Source organism: Theropithecus gelada, unplaced genomic scaffold (genome assembly GCF_003255815.1).
Source record: "Theropithecus gelada isolate Dixy unplaced genomic scaffold, Tgel_1.0 HiC_scaffold_15876, whole genome shotgun sequence".
In the NCBI taxonomy this organism is placed as follows: domain Eukaryota; kingdom Metazoa; phylum Chordata; class Mammalia; order Primates; family Cercopithecidae; genus Theropithecus; species Theropithecus gelada.
In genome coordinates, this window is record NW_020257632.1 from 151,797 (window position 1) to 170,348 (window position 18,552).

An 18,552-nucleotide genomic window follows, 5' to 3' on the forward strand; every position below is an offset into this window, starting at 1 on the left:
TATTAAACTTTCCACTCCTAGACCCACTCCTCTTGTGTGTCTGTGTCCTGAATTCTATCTTGGCATGAGACAATGAACCATGGGTATTTCCCCAGAATATGGAGCTGTTTCAATATTATTCACGGAGGAAGAACCTTCCACATGTCCACTTCCTTCTCTCATATTTGGTCCAAAATCTTATCCAAGATTTTGGGGCTTTCTTCTGAGGTAAAAATTCTCCTTCTTCCTTCTTCCTTCTTCCTTCTTCCTTCTTTCTTCTTCTTCTTCTTCCTCTTCCTCTTCCTCTTCCTCTTCCTCTTCCTCTTCCTCTTCTTCTTCTTCTTCTTCTTCTTCTTCTTCTTCTTCTTCTTCTTCTTCTTCTTCTTCTTCTTCTTCTTCTTCTTCTTCTTCTTCTTCTTCTTCTTTAGATGGAGTCTTGCTCTGTTTTCTAGGCTGTAGTGCAGTGGCACAATCTCGGCTCACTGCAACCTCCACCTCCCGGGTTCAAGCAATTCTCCTGCCTCAGCCTCCCAAGTAGCTGGGATTACAGGCGTCCACCACCATGCCCAGCTAATTTTTGTATTTTTAGTAGAGATAGGGTTTCACCATGTTACCCAGGCTGGTCTTGAACTCCTGACCTCATGATCCACCCACCTTGGCCTCCTAAAGTGCTGGGATTACAGGCGTGAGCCACTGTGCCAGGTTGGTAAAATTTCTTTCTTGTATGCTGAATATAGGAATTCAATCAGAGATGTTAAAACAAAGAAAGATGGTACTCTCTGGTATGTTTAAACCTCATTCTATTGCATGAGTGCCCACTAAAAATAATTACAAGCCATTCATGAAATCAAGGTTGGTTGGGAATATTGGACTCCTATACACTGTAAATGGTATCTTTGCTCCTCTTCAGTCCCAAACTAATACTAGAAGCAAGGTGTTTTAATATCTAAGAGAATGTTTCCAAATTAGTGTGGGGAAGCTAATAATACATTGTGATCATCGCACATGGTGGTTTGCTGTGAGTGACAGCTGAGGGGATGTCAGCAAGCAGTATTGAGCAAATTTGATGCTGGTGATAAAACACGGTTGTACCAACAACAGCTGTGTCAGCTTACAAGAGAGTAGGGCAGAAGCGCTACTTTAACTGTTGAAAAAGAAAGAAATTGTGCAAACTGAAAAGTCTCAGAAGCACTTAGATGGCTTGGTAAGTTGGTTAGTCCTGTCAAATACTATCAAGACCACCCTTGTATTCAAGGTCACAAGATGCATAGACTTTTTTTTTTTTTTTTAAAAAAAGAAAAGGCAATGACCTAAGCTAATTCAGGGAAAAATCTGTAGCTCCTATAACACAGTCTCCTATTGAAGAATTCAGTACTGATTAGTACCTGTCTCATCCAAAGGTTTATCATTAGAAGTACCAGAAGATCGAGTAGCATTTATACCTTTATTCCAGTCTCCTGAAAAAAATTTAGAAGGTTCTGCTTGAGAAAATGTTGGTAGTGGATTTCATAATAAATCAATACACTCAAGTTTAGGCCCATATAAATTCCCAACTAGTGATCAGTTCCTTGCTTCTTAGAGTAACAGCAAATATATGACAAAAGCAATGTATAAAATTCTATCCAAGAACAAATTTGTGATGTTTGAAAACAATCCTTTGTCATATTGACAATATAGATTTAAATATAGCTTTATATAATAAGTTGGTCAAGGTAAAGTCAGAAAGGATGTGAACTGAGAGGACTGCAGAAGGTTCTGTTAAGGAAAAAAATCCAACTTCCTTTAGCTGATATACCCAAAGATGAGTATATTCAAAACACAATTCATTTTTTTTCAGAACAGAGTTGACTTCTTTGTGGAAAGTAGTTTTGGATAAAAAGAGAGCCTATATACTCGGGGGAAAAAAACCTCTCAACATTTTTTAGTTACATGAAGAATTACGTGAAGCACCTAGCATATTCAGTGTGTCACTAACTCTAAATTAGTCTTTTGGCAACTGACTTGTGTCCCCCGACCCCCCTTGCCCCATATGGCTCTGTTTTGAAAAGAATTACAGTCATGCATCATTTAATGACACAAATACATTCTGAGAAATGTGTCATTAGGCAATTTCATCATTGTGTGAACATCAGAGTGTACTTACACAAACCTAGATGGTGTAGGTAGCCAACTACACACCTAGGCTATATGGAATCCCTGTTGCTTCTAGGCTACAAACTTGTACATGTTACTGTATTGAATACTGTAGGCTATCGTAACACCATGGTGAGTATTTGTGTATCTAAACATATCTAAACATAGAAAAAGTAAAGATACCATACTATTAATATAATCTTTTGGGACCAATGTCAAATATGTTGTTCATTGTTGACTAAAACATCATTATGTGTCATATAACTATCTCATTTTCTAGTTATTCTCTTACTCATCTATAATTTTCAATTATTTGAAGAAAACATCTTAAATATGTTACAAATGTGCAGAAATAGTTCTTTTTCCCATTCTTATAGTTTTGCTTTTACGTTAACTCACTAGAAGTTAAAATTAAATGTTAAACTAGAAGTCAGAACGAAATATATCTAGTTTCACCTTCATCTCAACTGAACCAAGGTTTAACTTTAAAAAAAAATAAAAAACATATTAACAAGAATATAGTATGGTTGTCCTCCAGGGACCCAATCCCAGCAAAGAAATTTGTGTACCTCTTTCTAAGGAATTCTGTGAAGCAGATTTGTTCAGGCCAGCCAGTGACCTGAGGCAGCAGAATGAGCCCTGTCTCTGGAAACCTGAATTCTAATCTTGATTCTTTGACTGACTTGCCTGAGTTTTAAGATTTTTAGGTAATTTGTCCTCTCAGCATCAGTTTTCTTAATGAAATAAATGCAAAGGCTATCCTGATTTCTAAGGCCTCTTCTGGTATGCCAATGTATTGGTATACTTAAGATTAGAGGCTTTATTTGGATGAAATCAGTATTTAACTTTTCCCAAATTTTCAGTGTTTTCACTGGGTTCACACTGAGGGCTTTACTCTTTTTTCCTTCATAGAGATACCAGATCCCCTTCCTTCTTTGGTTAAGTCCAGGGGAATTTTTTCTTAACTCTCTTCCTAAGACTTGTTTACTTCACTCCTTTCCCGTTTCATGGTGTTTCCTTCACTTTACTTTCCCTCTGAAATATTTTAGAGCCCATTTTTAGCATATTTCATTCCTGTGACTGCTACTATATCTAAAGTCGCATTTTATTATTTTTATATAAAAGAAACTTTCAGCAGCTCTATTTCTGCTTTACTCATTTCAACTCCTCTTACCTGGCCCTGCACTAGAGTGCATTCAATGCTTAAATGCATTTTTGGTTACTACAGTGTGTTATAATCCAGCCTTTTTTCATTGCCTTTAAAAAAATCCACATGAATCTAGGAAGTTATTGGTATCACAAATCTTTAAAATTGTAGTTTTAAAAGCACAAAATGAGCTGAAACAGTGTTCATACCTAGAATTAAATAAGCATTTGAAGCCCTCTTCTTCCTCACTTAAATTTTTTTCCACTGATTCAGATTGGGAAAAACCATTATGTAATTTAGATCAAAATGCTGCCATCAAGCAGGGTTACCGGCAGTAGATCAATCCCATTTCAAACTGTTAGGTAAATATGCATGTAGTCTGGAGGGATTTCACAAACATGATAGCTGTGGGCATCCGAGGTCTTCTAGCCATAAGAACTCAAGAAATTTTTGTTTGATGAAAAAATCTCCAAATAAAGGACTAAGTTAAGTTCTCGTTGATCATTCCTACTTGTGGGCCAGAAGAGCTGATTATTATCAAACACAGTCATTGGGAATACCCTCATGCTTTCTCAAGTCCTTCTGTCTTCATTTCCGGTTACTTGTTAGCTTCATAGGGAAATTTGCAGGACGAGTTCTAGCACAGGGTGGAAAGCAGGCAATTCAAAAGGCTACCCAGTTCTGAAGAAGGACTTCAGTCCAATGTTGGACTGTTTTCCTGAGTTATCTTTTGGTATTCCAAATATTGTGATTTATAAAAAATCTTCCATTCAAATTCTATTAAAATTGAAAATTTAAACTACCGCTGAGAAATATAGTTAACAAGTTCAGTGTTATTTTCACAGTATTTAATGCATTTACTATATAAAAACATCAGTTCCATTTCAGGCTTCATAATATTTTTCAAATTTCCACTTTTGATATGGCTTCACTGGGTCACAGACAGCTACTTTCAGGATCTTTTGAGAAAAATTTCCTTCCAAGCATAATAATTGCTGATTGTTTTCAAAAACAATGTGATTCACCTGGAGAGAAAGAGGATCTGGGAATGAGGTTGAATTTGATAACTGCAATATAAAGAAATGAAAACCAATTAAAAAAAAACCTGACAGGCAGTTATATTTTTGATTTTTAAGAACTCTTCTGAACTAAATTATTAACATAAACACAGACTTTGAAAAGTATTAAATTTGTCTCTGTCTCAGACTAAGTAATCATCCTCCTCCAAGCTATAAGACTTTTAAGTCCTCAGGAGGCAAAATAAAAATTTTTTGATGATGTGGCTGAGAACTATATACTCTTTAAAGAGAAAACATTACAGATGACATTTATTGGATTTGATAGATGATAACTACTTCATTGACGGTAAAGAAAAAATACATACCGCAACAAAAAGTTAATTAATTTTTAAAGTAGGTGTCTTTGTGAATTTGGATTACAAAATTCTGGAAGTGATGTATTTTATTTATGAGCTCTTTACCATAATCTCTGACAATTCATAACAACTGATGTCCAAATATTAAATAAAGTTCTATTATTGCTTAATATTTAGTGAATATCCTAGAAATGGTAGATAAATTACATAGAACTTACTCACGGCTTATATATTTTTTTATCTATAAATTCTCTCAATTACTTATGACTATGACAAAGACGATCTTAATTACACATGTTGTTTTTAAACCTTAATAAGTTATCAAAAAGGGGTGACTTTCATAATAATTTATTTTAAAGATCGTTCCTACAAAAGTATCATCACCCTTGCAGGATTTTGGAAATATGATGCTTGAATATTGTCAAGGATTTGTAAAGAAGTCTCATTTTATACTTCTCTTGTTGTTTAAGACTTACATGTACTGGGGGACCTAGGAGGTATAGCATGAAAACTACTGAAAAACTGAAAAAAGAAGAAAGCTGATCACCAAGCTACTAATCTCCAGGACATTTGGTAACATCAAAAAGGAAACCCAAGACAGAAGGCAGCTGTGTCAAATGTCACAAAGTCATAGGTACAAACAAGGTAGGGAAAAGGTTTTCTAATTTTTGCTATCTTAACTAAATTACCTCCTTTACCAAATCAGCTTACTGCTTAAAAGAAATTGCTATGCTTGAACTCTTTCCCAAGATTCAATTCTGGAGATGAAGAATGTGTTTTAGTTCTCGTTCTTATTCATATTCACTCTCTCTCTTACTCACTTTCTCTCTTTCTCTCCTTATCCCACTCCCCCTTTCTCCTTCCCTCCCTCCTGACTTTGGCACAGGGAGAAGGTAAGATGTAAGTTATTCACTACACTGCATATATATGGATTTCCTAACACTATGCAAAAATAAAATTAGCAGCATATATGCTAATAATTCTTAATATTTCTGAATAACTCAATAATAACCATTATTACTAAAGAGAAAAAAACTGTCCAGAAAGAATTGAAATACAACAGAGAGGATCTAATGGGAGAAAGGCTGGAGAACACATTACTTAGGCCCCAGTTTTGGCCCTGAGCAGGAAGAAAAATGTTGAGAAGAGAATAGTCATTGGCTGTGTTGTTAAAAGGAACGGAGGTACCTCGAGGAAGAAAAGGTGCTTACTTTAGGGATTGCCCTGGGCAAACTGAGAGTCTCCAAATACCCAGATATTTACTGTAGACAGTAGATTTGGTGGCTACCTGCTAGAGAGATGGTAGAAAATTTAAGAAGGCAGTTCTGAGACTATTCTCGCCAACCTTAAGCTCCTACACCAAGGCTTATGACTCCATATTCTGTTAAAATGTAATTGGGAAAAATGGAGAGGACTTTTGAGAATGAATACAGTAGACCAGGAATGTTCTGGTAAATAGAATAACTGGACCTTCAGAAAAGTATCCCTGATCCAGTAACATCTTCCAATTTCTGTGGTATAAATACTCCCAATATGGCCAGTTTCAAGCTACCAATGTGGTAGGATTGAATGCAAAGTTAGCAAGTGTACACACAAGCGGCTCCAGCAAGCTGGTGAAAGCTGGGTCCAGCAGACCGTTAGAAGCCCCGGTCTCTGGGTACCGTAGGGGATGAAAAAGTCTCCTTCTATGGAAAGGGGGCAGAATGAGGAACCAGATTCATTCTAAAGTGCAGGACTTGTAGGAGACATGCGGCTTCCTGTGCTGCCCATATCCTCTCCTTATAAGCATTTCTGATAACGAGTGGGAACCAGTTCTAGCCTTTAAGCCTAACTTTTGGTGTTGTCGATTGACTGAAGCAAATGATAGCAATGTAACTACAAGAACTTGGTGACTTCTATTTAAAATAACCCATTTGAAATAAATTTTGAAAAAGAAAAAAAGGACTTGCCAACTTTCAAAAGATACCCATGTATCTCTGTGAGTGAGCTTTTACATAATCCCATTGTCACAAACACACAAAACTTCTGACTGAGGAAGCTGATAATGAAAATTTTATGTCCTATTTGATCAAAAGTCATATTTGTGGTAAAGAAGAGGTACCGATCTTTTGCTTACCAGTTCTGGATGAAAGACTGATGTTGATTTATGCAGCCATTTTAGCTCTTTGTTTCTGTTATCACAAGGGTGCAGGCTTACGCCTCCTTTATCAGGGGTGGGGGCTATACACCATTCTCCACATTTAATAAGTCTTAACCAGGTGTAATTAAATTGTTGAAGCTGTGGGGAAAATGAATAAAGGGTCACTTTAGGCAGCAGACACAGGCAGGGGCTTTGTCAAACATTTTTGTTAGCAATAGTTAAGAATATAGGAACTATGATCTGACATTTTAGATTCAAGTCCTGGTATTATCATTTGTAATTCTGATAGTATGGGCATATTATTTACCCTGTCTAATCTTATTTTTCTAATTTTTAAGTTGGACAGCGATTGTATCTATCTCAGAGGGTTGGGGTAATGACTATCAAGTGTTTAGCACCCAATAAGCCTTCAATAAATGTTAGTTACAATAATAAAATTATTTAGTGAAATTAGTTCTGTCTGCATATGGATGTCATTTCAGTGTTCTGAATCCCAAACAAGCCTGGTGCTTAAAGAATTGGAATGTTCAGTCTACCACATGATTAAGGTTCTAAACCACGGGTGGCTATAGGGAGATAACAGTCACAGCCCTAAATTTCTTGGGTGGATTTTTTATGCTTCCTTGTATAAAACTATCATAAAGGCTTTGTCCAATTGTGGAAAAGGTGGAAGTCTTTCTTTGCTACTAGCACAAGGAATCATCAGGTTGCTACCAGGTTGGCATCCCCCAGTTCATAGAAACTGCTCTTGGAGAAGTTGCCGGTGTCTAAAATAAGCACCAATTCTGGTAATGAAACTACGTTTTTAATCCTTAAATATTTTTCTTCAGTTGTTTACAACCTAGTATTAACTGCCTGGTCAATTTACTCTAATGCTCTGGGTCTGTGGGAAATTTATTGTTTTGTACTAACATAAACATATTTGAAAAAATAGGCTTCTGGTAAAATCTATCTAAACCTTTACCTCATGAATCATTTGTATTGTAACTGAAGTTCAACTTTGATTATCAGGTCAGATCAAAGTGATTGTGTTGGAACTTGACATTGGAATGGTGGTCCTTGGACCAACATCCACATCACCTGGGAGCTAGTTAGAAGCGCTGAGTCTCAACCACATCACGGACCTACTGATTCAGAATCTGCAGTGTAGCAAACTCCCTAGGTGATTTGTGTGAACATTAACATGTAGGAAGCATGGAAGTATGGCATAATATAAGGAAGTTATGTGCTACTGAGAGAAGCTAGATGTTACCTTGGAAAAATATGTCTCAACTGCTTGATAGGTTAATAACCGAGGAGATATTTTAGGTAGAAGGTAAAGGGATAGAGCTGGATGATTCAATCTAAGGGTCTTATTTTTGTTGAGTCTTTTTGGATGAATGTTGTAGTCATTGGCTTGGTATTAAGCCTCATTAATTCTGCCGAAAATGAGTTAACTTCCTCCACATTTCTTTACTTTTTATTACCCAAGCAAACTATGAGAGGCAAAAGCTAAAAATGAGCAACGAGACTAAAAGATGTTGGGGCTTTGTGGAAGGTGAAGGCAGAATAATTTATACTTTTGCCTCCCAGCATCCAATTGAGAAAGACTCAATGGTCATCAAGAATAGAACTTGGGTTTTCAGATAAAATACTGGTTACTCCGGCACAAAAAGTCCCTGCAATGATCATTCCCCCCCTCCCCCCGCCAAAAAAATGCATTATTTAATACTTTTCCTTTTATATAATGTGAAATAACTGTGGTTTTGTTTTTACAATTTATGACTTTATTTCCTCTTTGTTAGTAACTGAAAGTTATTTCTTTTAATGGGTTTTAACACTTTTTCACTTCCCTTTGACTCCTTTCTTTCCTAATTAAAAAAGAGTGGCCTTGGCTTCAGGTTTACAATTCATAGCTAAATATAGCAACAGAGATACCTTTTCTTCTAGTAGCAGCTTTGAGTTAAGAGGTAGAGATGGGATGCACCAAAAAATATAAACAGTATCTTGAAGTCAAAGCAAAGATGTAAGACTTGACAAGCCTAGATTACCATTGCAAAATAATCTCTGTACCAAAGAACAATCTGCAATTTTGGGAACTGATTTCTACTCGTGAATCTATTTTCCTCTGAGTCCTACTTGCCACTCAAACCAATAACTGTTTCCACAAACACAGAACTGTTAGGGAATGTATGTTAGTGAGGGAAGTGTAATCACTCAGAGCTCACCTCCAGCACTGTGAAAGGAGTCTCTATTCCCTGCTTCCTGTCCCTACTCCCTCTACTAACCATTTCACTCTGAGTTTGTGGAGTTTTCCTATAGACGTTTCTACCATGGATCATGGATTTGGTTATTTCCATTATTCCCTTAAAATGCGGGAGAATGAGGGGAAAGGGGAATGGAATCAGAGAAGAAGACTGCTTCCTTAGAATGATTATTTAGAAATATGTTCTCTCTTTAGTATCTTTATCTATGTTACGCATTTTTTACATTTTTATCTTTATTATTATTACAGCAAACATTTACAGAGCACTAAGCATTAGGTATTGTTCTGCAGGCTTCATAGGTATTACCTAACTCCAGCCTCACACCAGTTCTAGAAGTAGGCATGATTATTACTACCATTTACCCAAAGGTTAATGAATCTGCAGAAGTTAATACGCTTTGGCAAGTGATGGTGGCAGGATTGTATTCTTTCTGGATCCAGTGAGTTGACTGCAGGACCCACACCTTTATTCCCTCAGTCACTGTCTTTGTGTTTAGTGGTGGATTCTCTAATTACAAAGAAATTTAGAAAATTATTTTTCTATTGGGGAAAGATGAATTTCTCAATTGAGCAATGAATGTGTCATACCCTGCACCTGTCAGCTACCATGAGATAGAAAACAGTTTAGCATACCTCTTTGCTCCCATCGCAATCTTCCAGAATGACTGTAGTGTTTTCAATGGAAATGCATTTACCCAAAGCCACATTAATAAGCTAAGAAGCAAAATATGAAACAGGAATTAAAAAACAATTTAAAGTAGAACAAGACATTCAGACACATTTAGAAAATACAGAATATAAAACTATAATAAGGTTAAAAGATAGTTAATAGCTTAACATTACTTAGCACTATCCAGTTTTATTGGTTGCTGTCTCTAGCAGAGACATAATGTAATCTTGTAATAGTACAGCTTCAATCTGTTAATTTTGGCCTGTGATCAGCCATAGAGCCAACACACAGAAACTTTTAATTAACCCTTGCCTGGAATGCTAAATAACAAATGAGCAAAGGTGGCAAGAAAAGTAGTTATTTTCTGGTCTTAAGTTTATCTAATGCAGATACTGAAAGTCAATGCACATATAAGAGTTATGAGCTATGTTCCCTGACTGACCCCTTCAAGCCTTTTGACTGCTTAAGCACTGAATCATAGATAAATTGAGTCCTTCAAAGAACAGCAGATTCCAGCTGATTCCCTGTCAGAATCTCCTTAATGACTCAAGCGAGCTACAATTCATTATAGGAAAGTCACGAAAGCTAATCTAGAGCCAAGCATAAAGGCACTTTCTGGCAGGCCCCCAGGTTTTTAATGGATTTACAGGGTCAAATATGGAGGTAGCTTTCTTTAAGTCACCATTTATTGCAGAAAAATGTTGATTTCCTTTCCTCCTTTGACATCCTGGGCAGGGCTAACAAGATGATGGGTTAACAGTGCAACTTAGGGTTTTCAGATTTCTAGAACAGCTGTGCAGAGCCGAATCTATATGACATGTCCCGGGAAAGCCTCCTGAGCTGGGAGGAGCTGAAGTCTTTGTTGCCAGGGGCACTATTTGTGCCTTTCCGGTTCTACGATGCCTAACAAAGAGCTCTAACTCAGGGTGCTGCACTGATGGCGGCTGGATGCTTACAGAGTTGCCAGACTTCATAAAAGGGGGCTCAGTACATTGGTCCTCACTTTTACATGCTTAGCTTAGTGGACAAGAAAGTAAAGGACATCTTCAGGGATCAGAATACGCAGAAAAAATTAAAGGCTACAGGGAACCATGCAAAGGTTGGCAAGAAAGACTCGCTCCTTCATATGGATGGAAGAAAAACAGAGGCGTGGGTAAGCCAAAAAGCTGGAATTCAGGTCTTCCACGTAACAGCGGAAAAACAGACCTTCAGTTGAATGCTGCACTAGGAAAAACAATTTGCCCGTTAGCACAGGGAGAAAACAAGGAAGCTGGATTCTCCCTGAGAATCTGAAACTTTACACCAGACTTCATTTGGGTTTGAGATGAATATTTACACCACCTGCTTTGGACAGGAACCATCACAGACTTTCAAGGCATAGAAACAAATGCTAAAAATAGTACCAGGTTGATAATGACTTCTGAGGTGCCTGGCACGGACAGAAACAAAGCAACTATGGAAGGATGGCATCTCTATCAAAAATCCTCAGAGAAAGCTCTATTCGCAATTTAAAATGACAAATATGGGAGGAGACAGCTCGCTGTTAGTAAATGTGGGCATCACAAGGCACAGAAGGATTTAGTGCCCCCCAGTCCCAGCCCTGAACTTCAGAGAGGAAGGTGAATAGAAAGACATGACGGTAGAATAATCTCGGGGCTTAAAAGAAGGAAAGCATGCTGCAGTTGCTCTCTGTACTTCAGCACAGATAAATATTATATAAGCTCCTATATTTGTGGATCATGCAGAAATATTCTATCTTCAAACAAATTTGGAAAATGCAGGTTTCCACAGAGCTGAACAGGTGGTTCTACTCCAGAACTTCTCAAAATCTTCAGGGTGTGTATGTTCAGCTTGCTGCTCAGAATGTTGTACGAATGTTTCTCAAATGTACTTGACCATGGAACTCTGAGACAGCACAAGTAACACTGGTCAGGACAGTGTTTGAGAACCCCCTGGTTAACTGATATTTGTGTTTATTTTGTATAATCCCTCCAAGAACCGAAAAGCATTGGAAGGAAAGATAAAATTTTCTGTCCCTTACATGCCCCTCTCTCACTTGACCTGAGGATGTTTTTTTTTCCCTTCTTCTTAGGAATTACCAAGGAAACTATTTAATTGCGGTTTTTGCCACTGAAGGAACTTTTACACCAACCTAATACTTTTCTTCATATAGACATCGTCTCTGAAGTGCTTTGGAATTGTTATTCTTCATTTCATTATTAACCGTTTTTAGAATTTTTCCTTTTTATTTAAAAATAATTGATCCATGTTTTTACTGTAAACCATTTTAATCTTTAAAAAAATCAGGCAGTGTATAAATGTCAAATTATCCATGTTGTATTATTTCACTTTCCAATTTAGGAAGTAGATATTCCCCACAATTTATGACAGAATTGTTAAACATTAGGCTATTTGCCAGCAGTTTAATCCAGTGTAAAAATACATTATTGGTGAGATTCTTTTATTAGCTTCGAATACTGTCGTTTCAATAAGAAAATATTTCTTCTTATTACAAAAAACACGAACTTTCACTGGATTTAAATTCCTACACATGGAGGTTGAAAAAAGGGAAACAGAGCTATAGACTGTTTGCCAGCAGTTTAATCCAGTGTAAAAATACATTATTGGTGAGATTATTAGCTTCAAATATTGTTGGTTCAATAAGAAAATATTTGTTCTTATTACAAAACACAAAACTTTCACTGGATTTAAGTATCTACGTGTGAAGGTTGAAAGAAGGGAAACGGAGCAAGATACAAAAAGAAGTTGTGGAGTTTATTTTCTTGGAAATTTCCAAGATTATCTATCTAAAATAATGATCTACTTAATTTGCTCCAAATTACCTGGAGAAAGGTCCTAATTTTTTAAAAACGGTAATAACGCTCCCTGCTGGTTGCTTCAGAAGGGACCAAACTACATCTTCACTGAAATTTGTTCAAGGAAACAACAAAGGAAAATAGAAGGAATTTGTTAAAATCAGTTTTTAAACTACTTGCTGCATTTTGATATGTTATAGCGGAGACATCAGCAGAAGGCTGTTTCATTAGGAGAACTCTTCAGAAATTTCGTAGGAACTCACACAAGTTAGCCTACCAGTGGAGCCAAAACGTAGTTTTCTAGTGCCCTCTGGTGGTTAAAGTTCAGTATTACTCTTACTGAGATTGTGCTGTTGGAATGGGAAAAACTACAATAGTGGGAATTCCTTCTTTCTTTCTTTCTTTTTTTTTTTTTTTTTCTGCTCAGGGGTTGAAATTAAAAATTGTAAATTTATTTTACAGTTATATTTGACATGTTGTCATTTGAACAGTGTGTATATAAATCCAAACTGTCTGATAAATTACCAGGTTGAGCCACCTAAATTAGCTGCCATTCTATTTGGACCTATAAAAATGGCAATTTTATAATACAGTGCATTACCTAAAAACAGGTCGCATATGCTTATTTATCAGTTGAATTTTGTAAAAAACAGAATCACTTTTTAAGACTAGTTTCTTGTCTTTCATAGCTTTCCTGGATTTCCCTAATACTTTCAAGGGGAGTATTATAATAAGTTTTTGCTATCAGGAGAATTTCCAGATAGAAAGCATGGTATAACCCACTCTCTAGAAGAACTGAAAAAAATTGGCCTAAAAGGGCAGGATAACTAATGGTCACATTTTAAAATAATTTCTTGGATGAAGAAAAAGGAAGCTGAAATAAAACAAAAACACTGGGGATAGTTATAAGTCAAATCAAATTGGAAATAAAAGATTAGAAACAAGCATGAAAGGCAAAGAACCCCAGCTGAAGGCTTGGCTAATCATATTTAAACCCACGTGTCTTACCATCCTCTTCAAATGCAGCTTCACTCCTAGAATGGGTTTGAAATGGCTTTTCCCCAGCTTTTCCTCTTCCTTGATGTTTTCTTAGTCTTGTACTCTGGCCACCTTATCTGGCTTAGCTTCTTCCCTTCGGATACTCTCTCTCATGTCCTGGAATGTTATCTGCTATTCTCTGATATTTCCTGTAATTTTAAGTCCCTCTTTGAAATCTTTACAAATCCTAATTAAATCTTATCACCCCCTTGCTTAACTCTGCTCAGTAACTTCCCACTACTTTCAGAAGAAAGAAGGAAGCAAGGAAGGAAAGATGGAAGGAAAGAAAGAAAGAAAATCCTTACTTTGGTTACAAGGACCTGTGTGATCTGGCTCCTTCCTTCCTCTTCACCTTCATCTGGCGCCGTTCTTCCCTCCTTCACACCCTGACAACAACATTTGCCTTCTTTCCAGTGCTTAGATGGAGAACACTCACCTGCCTGAGGGCTTTACATGACCTTCACCCTCTGCCTAGCACTCTTCTTTAGAGCTTGGCTGACTGACAGTGTTTTAGGCCTGAGTTACAAAGTCTCCTTCTCAGAGAGGATTTCTCTACCACTCTGAGAATTCATCAACTGTGGCCTGCTCCCTAAATGAGAGCTATTATATTTTGTATTTACACTTGACTTGCTTATTTGTTTATAATCTTTCTTCCCTACCCAAATTAAGCTCCACAAGGAAGGGATCAAGTCTGCTTCATTCATCGCCCTGTAATCCAAGTCTGAAATACTCCCAGATCTATGGATATTCAATAGATATCTGTCGAGTTAATCAATGAACATGACCACTTGGTAGCCCTCCTTAAGTTTACCTATATTTAATTCTCAGCTATGCTTTGTCCCATCTATGCTCATACTTGATGTTAATTTATGATGTAATTATTCATTCTTTCCACACATTTTTGAAAGAGATTTTGTGTTTTGTTTTTATGGAGTAAGATTTTAAATTGTCACTTGAACTTACCACACCACTGGCTCTCACAATGGGAGCCTTTAAGTCAGGAAAGACGTTCTCCAAGTACCATTTGAAACTTTTGCACTTCAGTTTCTTTCGCAGCTCCCTTTGCTGGGTGAGGTTGCCAACATCTAGCCCTTGGTCGATGAGGTGGTCTCCATGGCCATAGAACAGCTCCTTATACTCATCCAACCAGACCTCAGCAACCCGCACCAAGTTCCGCTCTACTGTCTTCATCCGGTCTTTGGGGAAAGAATACGGATTGTCATTTCTGAATATATGGCCCACTCGGGAGCAGGGAATGATCTCAATTTCACCACCACACATCCACACCTGGAAGAATTTGATGAGAAGCATCAATTATCAAATGATTATCCACAAATCATGGGCACTTAACAATGACAAGAAACCACCTGGCTGGCGACCTTGTTTCCCCCTACCTGAAGTAATACTCAACTTCAAAAACACTTTTGCAATAGAAAATCAAACTCAACAGGCTTATTTAATTTTGTGTATTGCTGTGGATCATTTTAGGATTAGTGAAATGTAGTTTTTTCATTTCCTAACCTGCAATATAAGTTTTTTATTTATTTGTAAATAAATCTTCACAGAATCCCATTTTGTAAAATATGAGTTCTTGTTTTGGTTGAATCAGGGAAAGAAGTGTAGATGTCCATTTGTTCACGTTCCCCTACTCTCATTTTGGGAACAACCAAAAGGCTTGTGGTACACAACTCAAAACCATTTTTCTTGATCAGCAGCTCCAAAATTATACCCTTTTACCTACATACAGAACACCCACCCAATAGGAAAGCAATTACTTTTTGGACACTCTCTACTACTGCTGTTGCCAAGGCTTTCTCAGAAGTTAACTGGTGATTGTATAATAGATGGTATAAAGTATCCAAAGGAGCTGTACTATGAGCACACCTGACCTGTCGGTGACCTGCTTTAGAGGTATTTTTATGTCCTTCTGTCATTTGTGTTCTCCAAGATGATCCAATACAGATTGAGTCTATTCCTTCCAACATACTAGACAGATGTCCCAGAAGAGTTATTCTGTATCACATATGACTCCCACAGCATTTACTCTGAGTGGCAGAAAGTCATTTCCCCCATATTTACAAGCAGAAATGGTGTTGTGAAAGACTAGGGAATGCTAATAAATTTCACGACAGCAATGGATTCCTCCAAATTCATCTGAGATATGAAAAAATTAATCCAGAGACCCTAAAATTTCTGTGAAATTTCCTCTTAGTGGCAGTCACATATCTGATTATAGTAGTAAAATCAAACCATTTAAATTGATTAACTCATTATTGTAAAGAAGATTTGGGAAACACCTGGTAATACCTTGAATGAGAGCTCCATATTTTCTCCACCCCAAACATCAAGGCCAGGGTCGTATGTTCCAAGTTCGAAAAAGTAACTTTTGTCAATAGAAAATAATCCACCAGCCATGACAGGGCACCTACAAAAAGAAAAGTTTGTTTTTTAAACTTACATTTCATGAAAGTTCGACTTTTAGAGTTGGTCCTCTGTACATTTGTACTGGAGGTAGAAGGTTTTTCAGAATAGCTATCCGATGCAGGGAAGCCCTAGGACAGAGTCACAAATAGGGCTTAAGTGATGCCATCCCTGGATCATGGTGGCAGAGCTTGATTAGGTTCAGCAAAGATGCATCCTGGAACTAGTATTATTTGCCCTTTATACTGTGACACAAACTGTCCAGGAATGTTATTTTTAACACTTATTCAGGGCAAAGGGAGTATCAGGCACTATTGTAAGTATTATATACATACCAGCCCAGACTTCACAAAAAATCTTGTGAGTGTGTATGATTATTAAGAATCTGCAACACTGGGCCAGGCGCGGTGGCTCAAGCCTGTAATCCCAGCACTTTGGGAAGCTGAGACGGGCGGATCACGAGGTCAGGAGATCCAGACCATCCTGGCTAACCCGGGGAAACCCCGTCTCTACTAAAAAATACAAAAAAACTAGCCGGGCGAGGTGGCGGGCGCCTGTAGTCCCAGCTACTCGGGAGGCTGAGGCAGGAGAATGGCGTAAACCCGGGAGGCGGAGCTTGCAGTGAGCTGAGATCCGGCCACTGCACTCCAGCCTGGGAGACAGAGCGAGACTCCGTCTCAAAAAAAAAAAAAAAAAAAAATCTGCAACACTGGATGTGAGGGCGATCTGGCTGCGACATCTGTCACCCCATGGATTGCCAGGGTTGATTCGGCTGATCCGGCTGGCTAGGCGGGTGTCCCCTTCCTCCCTCACTTCTCCATGTGCGTCCCTCCCGGAAGCTGCGCTCTCTGTGGAAGAGGACGACCATCCCGGACACAGGAGGGCCGGTCTTCCCTCAAGGGTATAGGAGCAGCTGCGCTCCCTGCTAGAACCTCCAGGCAAGCTCTCAGGAATCGGCAACACAGAGAAGGTAAGAAACTTTCCCAAGGACAGTTGACACCTTGGGTTTGCTCTGGGCAGTCTGAGGGGACGCTGTGCCACTCACTCCACTCACTCGCCTCTCGCGGTTACCGGAAGGAAGGCCGTGAGTGTGAGTTATCCAGGTTCTAGGTAGTTTGAACAAAGAATTGAACAAAACACACTAACAAAGGAACGAAACACATGAACGAAGCAGCACAAGCAGGGATTTATTAAAGCGAGAAAGCGCTCCACAGGGTGGGAGTGGGCCGGAGCAAACGGGTTACAAAGTTTTCTGAGTTGCGAGTACTCCTTTCGAGGTCCCCATCGGCTGCCCCTGATCTGGATGAAGGATTTGGTTGGCTAATGAAAGGCTGAGGTGAATTGGCGCCCTATGCAGATGAACGGAAGGTCCCTGCTTGGCCAGTCCAAGGCACCCTCCCTTTCCGTCTGAGAGGTGGTGGAAGGGGAGGGCTGTAGGGAGAGTAGCCTTTGATCCTTTTTTACTCGGATGTGGGGAAATGGAATTTTCCTTCTGGTTTAGCTTTAGGAAGTGGGTGTTATTCGGCCTTCGATCCCCTGCCCCTAGACCCAGGTGTTTTCCTTTTGATCCAGCTTTGGGAAGTCAGCAGGAATTGGTCTTAGATTCCCTGCCCCCCAGACCTTGGTGTTTTTCCTTGATTCGACTTCAGGAAGTCGGCATGAATTGGCCTCAAGGTTCTTGCCTCCAGACCCTATTCTCCTGCCTCACAAGCACACACAAACTTTACCGACAGCATGTTATATGGCAAGCACCTTTCAAAGCACTTTATGTATTATCTGATTCAGTTCTTAAAACAATCTATGAGTCTTCATGTAAAAATGAGGAAATAGAGGCTGAAGATGATAAGTAGTCTTTTCAAGCTCATACCACTTCTCAGTAGCAGAGTGGAGATTCAAACTGTCTCCAGAGCCTCCACTAATAATATTGATTATGGAGAATAGAAACTATATTTTAGTCAGCAGTTAGCGAAGACTGGAATCACTTCCTATGGTGGTCACCACTCAGCCAGCTGAAGTAGTTTCTGTGGAGAGTCTGCTTTGTGCTTAGTGTATACAGTGATCTCAAGGGGGACGTAATTCCTGTCCCATACCTCTCTCCCCTCTGCCACCATTTATGTTCGTGTTCTTTCTGCACTCCAATTTTCCTACTAGTCTATCCAGAATGCATTCTCTTCCTAACATTATGTTGAATGTAGTCTGAATTCAACCACTGTATTGGCCCTCAACATGAGAGTTTGGAAAAAGCAGAGGTTCTTTAGGTGTAGGTGCAGAATAAGAGTGTTAAATCCAGGTAGTTCTGGGTTTGAGTCTCAAATTCTTCTTTCATTAACTGTGGATCTCTGGGAAAATTACTTAATGCTTTTAAGTCTCAATTTCCTCACCTCTTTAAGGTGAATACTTCCACCTGCCTCCTAGAGTTAGGAAGAGAGTTAGGTGCCTGGCACAGAGTGCTTAATAAATGGTAGAACCTTCACTTCTTTGCTTGGTGGAACAATTCTGAAGGCATCGCACCTGGCAAGGAAGGTGGTATGATTGATTGAGGGGTAAGTTTGGGGAAAACATGCTTCAATGCAGTCTGGGCTTGGCTT

The 18,552-nt window shown here is 38.5% G+C and overlaps 1 protein-coding gene across 1 annotated transcript in view; it reads right to left on the bottom strand.

Moving 5' to 3' along the window:
* Positions 1–3,399: 3,399 nt before the first annotated feature.
* LOC112617087 (polypeptide N-acetylgalactosaminyltransferase 5-like) overlaps positions 3,400–18,552 on the bottom strand; it is a 54,427-nt gene continuing 39,274 nt past the window's right edge. The window contains exons 6-10 of the mRNA XM_025373812.1: positions 15,851–15,968; positions 14,507–14,830; positions 9,653–9,733; positions 6,751–6,912; positions 3,400–4,284 (exon numbers count right to left, since the gene is read on the bottom strand). Of these exons, the coding sequence (XP_025229597.1) occupies positions 4,144–4,284; positions 6,751–6,912; positions 9,653–9,733; positions 14,507–14,830; positions 15,851–15,968 (826 nt within the window). The 3' untranslated portion in view covers positions 3,400–4,143. The remainder of the gene's footprint in view (positions 4,285–6,750; positions 6,913–9,652; positions 9,734–14,506; positions 14,831–15,850; positions 15,969–18,552) is intronic.